Here is a 9,442-nt window from a genome sequence, read left to right on the forward strand (position 1 = left end):
CTCTCTCTCTCTCTCTCAAATAAATAAATCTTCAAAAAAAATAAATTTGAAAGAGCATAAAACATATGGTCATATATATATGTGTATGTAATATACGTATACATAATACATACATATGGTCAAAACTCAACCAGCACAGCAGCGGTAATCAGTGAAGGCAAGTATCCCTCCATCTACCTATTCTTGGTCATTTCTTCCCCTCTTGGCAGGAAAAATACACTGCAACTAGCCTAGAGCTATTCTATGCACTATTGTTAGATTTTAAAGAGTATTTTCTGGAAGTTCATCATTTTAAGTACGGTTTTGATGCCATACTGTTACAAGAAAGAAAGACAAAATGGAAGAAATGGAGACTGGGATCTTTTTTAGAAAGTTTTAGGAAGAAACGAAGACATTCCAAAGCAGCCATACGGTAAAGCCACGCTGGGAGAGCACGTTCCGGTGAAGACACACTCATACGGCTGAGAGTTGAACTGTGAGACCCACAGCTGCATTTTTATCTGCGCAATCCCATACTGGAATGGCGTGAACTGGACGGTCACATTCATCTTCCCGTTAGCTGGGATTATGCCTGAGGGGAAGGAAATGAGACAACGCGATTCTTTCTCCTGCAAAGCCCCATCAAATAGGCTGACACACACACACACACATTCTTCCCCTGGTAAGCCCAAGTATTTCTATGATCTTTATACAGTCTTTTCATTAAATCCATGTGAATCAACTTCGGCATGTTTACATTAATCTTATTTGCCAACTGCTACGTTAATCCTATATAATAATTATTTGACTCTCAGTTATATAAATAGATACACATCCATCAGCATTAGTGAATCAGACACGAACTCCCAGAACTATAATCTTTGAGCCAATTACCGGATGTCAGTGTTAATGCTGTAAGCAACAAGAAAAGCTAGGAACACACAACACACATATGAGTTTCTGTCCAAATAATTCAGTTTCCCTACATTTTGGTGTTATTTGAATCTCTCCTTCCAAATCTTTGGGAGCAGTGAGATGGACCACTGCTCTCTCTGAAGTCGAATATCCCACCATGCCTTGTTCCTCTTTTGTATCTCTGGGGCCAGCGGGACTTGGAACATAATAAGTGCTCAACAAACGTGGAAAGAAAAATAAAAGGAAGAATGGAAAGGAGGCGGAGAGGGAGGAAAAGAGGGAGGATCAATGTATAGGTACAAGAAAGGCTAATGGTCTCTCTGATTTCCACTGAAGGCTCTTGGGTTTGCCTTCTAGATGATTTCTTATGCCCCTGTGCATCTTGTCTTTGTACGGTCCCTGCAGAGGCCTTACACGATTCCCTCATAAATGCTTGGCATACCCTCCTTCCCATCTACGCCTTCCTCTGAATCTTGTACCACTGTCTCCCTTGTTCTCTATGCTCAACCACATGGACCTTCATTCGGCCATCCCAGGATTTACTAAGCACTTTCTCTGTGCCAGGCAACATTTTAGGCACCTGAGGAAGAGGAATCAACAGAACAAAGTCGCAGATCTCACAGAATTTACTTTCTAGCTGGGGATGGCAAGCAAACAAAAAATGAATATAAAATATAAAATCATTTCATGAATACCAACAAGAAAAATAAAGCAGGGTATGGGGGAGGCAAGTGAAATGTGATGTGCTATTTGAGAGAGGATGAACAGAAGGCTTCTCTGGTGAGGAGATGTTGCAGCTGAGACCTGAAGGCAGAGAGGGGCCCTCGCGCTAACCCTCCCACATTGGGCTCCTGCTGCCTCGGGGCCTTGGCACTTGCTATTCCCTCGGCCTGGAAAGCCTTTCTCCAGATCTCCTTTTAGTTTTTTAATCCTACTTTCTGAAATCACTGTCTTGCCGTCTGCCCTCCCCTAGACTCAAAGGCAGTTTTACGAAAAGTCCATCACGATGTTCCCAGTTCAATAAATACTTGTTGAATGAGTGAACGAAACTCCTTCTGACTTTCCAGCCCTAGCAGCCTTCACTCCCCTACACTTCGGTCAGCCCCGCAGTACCCACGTGCCCCCTGAACCGATGCCTTCCCAACTTTAGAGCTCTCCCACTCAGCTGCAAGCCCCTGAAGCTAACACAGGGCCCCAAAGCTCATTTACCTTCTCTGCTCCCTAGTGCAGTCTTCAGAAATAGGTATTTGTCAACTTCCTGAGAACAGAAGTCCAAACCTTTTTTTAAAAAAGATTTTATTTATTTATTTGAGAGAGTGACAGCAATCCTGAGAGCAGGAAGAGCAGCAGAGGGAGAGGGAGAAGCAGACTCCCCCATGAACAGCTCCGATGTGGGGCTCGATCCCAGGACCCTGGGATCAGGACCTGAGCCGAAGGCAGACGCTTAAGTGACTGAGCCACCCAGGCGCCCCCAGAAGTCCAAATCTTTAAATGACACCCACTAGTGACCTAAGACCTCACCGCAGGGGAGAGCGAATCAACAGAAAAGCTCGGTTCTATTGGCCAACCTAGGATCAGCGGAACAGAAACTCCATGAATGGCTGCATGCAGTTCGGTACCTCAACGACCCACGAGGTCAGAAAATATACCATCTGACCTACAGCTCACTGGGGGCTTTAGACTACGAACATTCTATTGCTTCTGTGCCAGCTCATTAACTTAAAAAAATAACAAGTTCCGGAGCGAGGATTAATGTTTGTCCTGACTCGGATGATTTATTTTTGAGTGCTCCCAGCCCGCACCTAATACCTGAAGCACACTGGAGGCGTAGCCCAGGCAACCAGGGAACACTGCTTTTTCCATTAGCCGGGACAGCAGTTAGCACGGCTCTGTTACGGGAACTCGGTGGCAGCTGATCGTCCGATGCTAACAGCTCCTAGAGGTGTGCCTTGCAGAGGCAGCTTACTGCTTGGCAAAAGCTCATGGTGGGAGAAGGGAGAGCAAGTCTCATGTTTGAAAATCGAGAAAGGCTCCCCAGCCCCCAAATTACGACTTTGTTTTTAAAAAAACCCAAACCACGATTTTGTGGCCTTAGTCCAATTTTGTCTGGGGCCAATTTCGGACCACCACCGTTAACATCAGCAGGGACCCTGTAAAATTACAGGGGGAGGGAGGCTGGTGAGGCAGAGGGAGAAAGGAGAGAAAAACTGAGAATGAACTAAAGGCTAAGAAAATCCTAGTCTGTCAATAAAATGGGTATAATGAAGAAAATGTAGCAACACTGAAAAACGCTATAATGATTAATGAAGTGACTGGAAAATACCACTGGATCTTTGCCTTGATGATAATTATATAAAGTATGCATAACTATGGCCCGTCACCAAAAGGAGATGGAAAAATAAAAATACGTTATTTGTTAGGGCCCTTAGGCTCAGGAAGGGGATCATTTTTTAAACGTTTTTTCTTGCATGTCCTTACGGCATCATTACAATACTGTTAATACTTTTAAAATAACTTTTTCTTTGAAATCCTCAGAAAGCACGGATCATCCTCCCTACATTATCGCAGAGCCATATAAGCCACATGCTTGAAGTGTTAGTAACTATTGGTCTTAATCTTCCAGGATTTAGGGTTTTACAAGCTGTGAGATGTTGGGTAAACTTCTTAATCTCTCTAAGCTTTGGGGGGAGGGGGGAATTTAATAGCTGCGTAGTTTAAAAATTGTCCATGAACAAGCTGTTGATGAACTCAGTGTTTTGGATTCACTGGATTACAGAAGGGGGGTGCTTCAAGAGTGGTCCTCCCATCCAACTCACCACCATGAGTCACACGCCACTCACTGGGACACTCGAGGGCCACCACCACCACCCAGGGTGTGTGGACAACACAGACCCTGACTCACTGGGCCCTGGAAGAGCTCTGTGACTTGGTTTGTTACTTTACCGGAGGCTCTGTTTTCTCATCTGTAAAATGGGACAAGGCTTAAAGGAGAAAAGCGTATACAAGGTCCGGGAGAATGCTTACTTATTACAGAGTGTGTGTGTCCTTCCCAGTGTTTGTGCCAAATAAAATGAGTAATAATTCAGTGTAGTAAAGTATCATTAAGCTGTCAGGAAGAGGGGGTTCCTGGCTGGCTCAGTTGGTGTAGAGTGTGACTCTTGATCTCAGGGTTGTGAACTGGAGCCCCACATTGGGTGTGGAGCCTATCAAAGAAAAAAAAGATAAAATTTCAGGGGGGACCTGGGTGGCTCAGTCGCTTAAGCAGCTGGCTCTTGATTTTGGCTCGGGTTGTGATCTCAGGGTCCTGGGATTGGGCCCCTCTTCAAACCCCACATCGGGGGGGTTGCCTCAGTGGGGAGTCTGCTGGAGATCCTCTCCCTCTCCTTCTGCCCCTCCCCCCTTCTAAAATAAATAAATCTTGAAAAAAATAAATAAAATGTCAGGAAGAGGAAATATTTCTTGGGAAAACTTATACAGTTGACTATGAAACAACATGAGGGTTAGAGGCACTGACCCCCTGTGAAGTTGAACACCTATATATAACTTCTGTCTCCCCAAAAATTTAACAACTGATAGCCTACTGTTGATCCAAAGTCGTACCAACAACAATTAAATATTTGTATGTACATTCTATGTATTATAGGCTATATTCTTACCATAAAGCAAGTCAGAGAAAAGAAAATATAAAGAAAATCATAGGGAAGAAAAAATACATTTACAGTTGTGCTGTACCTATTGAAAAAAAGTCTGTGTACAAGTGGACCCACACAGTTGAAACCTGTGTCGTCAAGGGTTAACTGTACCTGACCCCTTTGATTTCTAAAGAAGGAAGACGCAATTGTATCATGATGCCAAGCCACTGGGATGCCTTTCCCCAATGCGGGTAATTCTACCAGTCACGAGACAAGGACTACGCTGTCTCTGGGAAGGTCTACTTTAAAATTCAGGCCATAAGGGGCCTGGGTGGCTCAATCATTTAAGCCTCTCCTTCCATCCCCCACCCCCCTAATCCCCTCCCCCAAACACCCCACCCCTGACCCGGCTCATGAGTGCACACATGCATGCTTTCTCTCTCTCCCTCTCTCTCAAAAAAAAAAAAAAATTAGACCTTGGACTTTCTGTAAAGGGGTGAACTATGAGCACTGAGGCATTTGGTTACCAGTTCATTTCTAAGTTTCCCCAGGGAAACTTGCTCGGCCACAACAGATACTTGCTCAGCCACAACAGATACTGACTGCTAATTACCCCAGCACCTAGTTTATTAATGAATGTATTTATTTGAGAGAGAGAGCGAGAGCGCAAACTTGCACATGCACAAGAGTGGGGGGAGGGGCAGAGAATCTCCAGCGACTCCCTGCTGAGTGCAGAGCCAACAGGGGGCTGGATCTTAGGACCTTGAGATTGACCTGAGCTGAAACCAAGAGCCAGATGCTTAACCGACGGAGCCACCCAGGTGCTCCTCCCAGCGCTTATTTTATTGTAATCTTTAATTCCCTTTTCCCTCCAGCAAGCCTTGGTGACTGAAGCCAGAAATCATCAGTAAAATGGAGTCTTTGGGGATCTTCCTTTTCCTCCTGGTCCACCAAATACCCAAAATGCAGGCACTGGGAGCAGAAGCAGAACAGCCTGGGGGCCCTGCCTATGCTAATGGGAAGCTGAGCAGCAGTCTGAGTAGAAGGATGCTGGGGAGAGCCAAGCCAGGCCAGCAACTCATTCTCCGTCAAGCCTGTAGCCCACTGGCTGGGAGCGGTGAGTGCCGCACACGTGTATTCCGTGCCCCTCTCCTGGGCGCTGTCCAGCACGTAAAGACAGCTCAGGGAGCCCAGAGAGACTGCATGGGAATGCTTATCACTGAATCCAAGGGCCGCATGAAGCATCCCCACAGCACCTGCATTCTCCCAGCGCGCACAGGGACACCAGGAGCCACTCCCTGACCATGCCCCCAGCCTCACCAACACTTCAGCAGAGCCTGTCCATGCCATTTGCCATTTCCATGGCCAGCACCCATCCAGGCCAACCTGGGCTTCCTTCCTAAGGCTGCTCCCTGTTTGTGCTAGTCCAACCCACTCTCCCCTCAGGAGCGTAATGAGGCCGAGCCACCACCCTCTGCTGAGAACCCTCTACTGAACTCCCTCCCAGCTCAGAACCAAACCCTAACTCCTACCCTCCTCAGGTCCCCGAGGCCTCTCCAACTTGGTCTCCCTTTGGGCACACCCTCTTCCCCTTGGCGCACCGTCCAGACACTCTGGGCTTTGGGACTTCCCTCAAACGTGACCCTGCCCAGCCTGTTCCAACCTGACAGCTTTGGGGTCTCCCTCCACATGAAACCGTCTTCCCTAGCTCCTGACCACCAGATGAGAGCAGGCATGTCCACCCCGGGCAATGTCCTCTCTGTGTGCCTGCCTCTCTCCCGCATACTGGGACGTCAGAGCAGAGAGCAGATCTGTCTTGCTCCCTGGGGCAGCCCAGCACCTATCACAACACCTAACACATGGCAGAAGCTGAGTGGTTAGTTCTAGAATGAATGCAAACATGGGGCCACAGGGCAGGATTCAACCCAGCAGCAGAACAAACAAGCCCGGAAGCATTTCTGGTAAAAGATGGTCAAGTGAAGTTATTTTAACTTGACTACCCTCCTATCAAACTCACCAAAACAAGAAAAAAAATGTGTAGAATGGAAGACAAGGAAAATCTTCTGTTAAACAAGGGAAATGACTATACTTCTGAAACCCGAAAAATCAGCATGTTTCCCAAATACTGTAGAGTAAGGCGTGGGACTGAGTGGAGAGCCGGGAAGACAACAGATTTCCCCAAGGGTAAGGGAAACGGCCCTAAAAAAATACATCTATCTACTCTTTGATTAAAGGGACAAAACGGGGAATGCGGCCGGCCCCGGAGAGGTGGGGATGAGGATCAAAGAGACCCGACCTCAGCATCCTAGAATAGAAGGGAGGCAGCTGAAGTAGTGACTACATTGCCCCGACTTTCCTATTGTCCTAGACCCAGGACCTGGAAGCCGGAGGTGACTTGATGGGGACAGAGGGGGCAGGTGACCGTGCAGTAGCAGCACACAGCACAGATGACTCACCTGGCCCCTGTGAGCCCGGGGCAACGATGGGAGATATTCTCCCAGGATGCAGGAGCCCATGGACTGTGGCCAGACCCTGGCTTCTGATCCCAGATCTGCCCTTGGACAACCTACCTAAACACTTCATGCCTCGGGTTCCTCACCGGCAAAGTGGACATTCTAATAGCAACCCCTCATGAGTGTCCTTGGGAGTATGAAATGAGCGGTGTTGGTGTCTGGCACAGGGTAAGTGCCACGTAAGCGTCAGCTACTATTATAATTATTTTCACCATCATTATGACTTTCACACTGTATTCATCTGCTGGCAGCAGGCCCTACTCAAAGCCGAGTAAAATGCTGAATAGAACCAACACAGGTATTATGCACAAAAACCGCAAATTCAAAGATTAATACACTTGGAAGGAGGAAAGGAACATAAGCAAAAGCAGGTGAAGAACACACATCACAAGAGCGATGACCTCAGGGGACACTGCTACACTGTTGGTGGGAATGCAAGCTGGTGCACCACTCTGGAAAACAGTGTGGAGGTCCCTCAAGACGTTAAAAATTGAGCTACCCTATGACCCAGCAATTGTGCTACTAGGTATTTACCCCAAAGATACAGACGTAGTGAAAAGAAGGGCCACATGCACCCCAATGTTCATAGCAGCCATGTCCACAACTGCCAAACTGTGGAAGGGGCCGAGATGTCCGTCAATAGATGAATGGGTAAAGAAGATGTGGTCCATATACACAGTGGAATATTATTCAGCCATCAGAAAGGATGATTAGCCAACATTTGCATCAATATGGATGGAACTGGAGGGGATTATGCTAAGTTAAATAAGTCAAGCAGAGAAAGACAATTATCATTTGGTTTCACTCATATGTGAAACATAAGGAATAGCACAGAGGAACATCGGGGAAGGGAGGGAAAACTGAATGGGAAGAAATCAGAGAGGGAGAAAAACCATGAGAGACTATGGACTTCAGGAAACAAACTGGGGGTTACAGAGGGGAGGGGGCAGGGGGATGGGGTAACCAGATGATATGTATTAAGTCTTAAAGAAAAGACAGCCAGCCTGACCTTGCCACAGCGAGAGTCATCAGATTCAAGGAAGCAATAGAACACACTAGAAGGAGATGAAGAGAGAGCCGGTGGTGCTCGGGAGACACACAGAAAAAGAAAAAGGAAGAGTCACTGAGGTAGACACTGCATCAGAAGGAACGACAAAACACATACACACATGCACGCATGCACACGCACACATGCATGCACACACGCAGGCGCGCGTACACACAGGTAGAGCCATGGCAGGCAGGAATGAGGAATCCACATTCACAAAATGGAATTATTTTAAGGAAGATAACAGATGCCAAGGGCAAAGGATAGCCAACACATACAAATAATTTATGTTCCTGAGCAAGAGAACAAAGCAAACAGAAGATTAAAATACTCAGTTTTAATAGCTGAAAATTTTCCTAAAATAGCAAAAGTCCTTTTTCTCCAGATCAAAAAGGACATGCCATGTTCGAGCAAAACAATGATACAGAGCAATGCCAATACCTATCCTGGCAAATTACTTAGCCTCAGCACCAAAACAAAAACAAAAAGAATTCTATGGGCATCCAGAATTCACCTTGGGTNCAAACAGAAGATTAAAATACTCAGTTTTAATAGCTGAAAATTTTCCTAAAATAGCAAAAGTCCTTTTTCTCCAGATCAAAAGGACATGCCATGTTCAAGCAAAACAATGATACAGAGCAATGCCAATACCTATCCTGGCAAATTACTTAGCCTCAGCACCGAAACAAAAACAAAAAGAATTCTATGGGCATCCAGAATTCACCTTGGGCGGGTAAAGATTCCAACCAGACTCTGAATTCCTAGCAAATTCAAAGCAAGGGGCAGTCGAGCAATGTCTACAAAGTTCTGAGGTGAACAGAGTTGTAAACCAAGACTTTTAGACCCAGTCAAGTTGTCCTTCAATATGACAGGCAGCAGAGACAGGGTCAAACATGCAGGCATCCTCGGTATGTAGCCTCCAGGAACCTCTGGTCAACAAGGTGCTGGCTTTCACATTCCAGACAAGCCAGGGAAAGAACAGACGGAGGTAAAGAACTTAGAATGGAGAAAATGTGGAGCAAAGAATAGAGGTGACACTCAGGTTCCACTGACATAGAAACTAAAGTCACTGTGGCATTTCTGGTCACAAGACAGAATGCAAATGCTATAAACCCAGATAAGGTAAGATAATATCACAGAAGGCAAAGCTATTAAGGAGGGAGGGAGAGACAGAGCATGGACACTACCTCCCGCTGTCTGCACCACCAAGGTTCTAGAAGAAGTCGGAGCGTGCAAGACAGTGGCTCTGACCTCTTAGTTTTTATACTCTCTTTTCTTAATATAGCAGTAAATTTAAAGAATATCACTTATATCAATGTAGTTCATCAATTCCTTTGGCTTCACCTGTTTTTTTT

At 46.2% G+C, this 9,442-nt stretch overlaps 1 protein-coding gene across 1 annotated transcript in view; it reads right to left on the bottom strand.

Moving 5' to 3' along the window:
- Positions 1-9,442, bottom strand: part of CFAP221 (cilia and flagella associated protein 221) — a 97,931-nt gene that overhangs the window by 51,994 nt on the left and 36,495 nt on the right. Inside the window, exon 7 of the mRNA XM_034641996.1 lies at positions 412-571. Coding sequence (XP_034497887.1) covers positions 412-571 — 160 coding nt within the window. The remainder of the gene's footprint in view (positions 1-411; positions 572-9,442) is intronic.

Source organism: Ailuropoda melanoleuca, chromosome 2 (genome assembly GCF_002007445.2).
Source record: "Ailuropoda melanoleuca isolate Jingjing chromosome 2, ASM200744v2, whole genome shotgun sequence".
Lineage (NCBI taxonomy): Eukaryota > Metazoa > Chordata > Mammalia > Carnivora > Ursidae > Ailuropoda > Ailuropoda melanoleuca.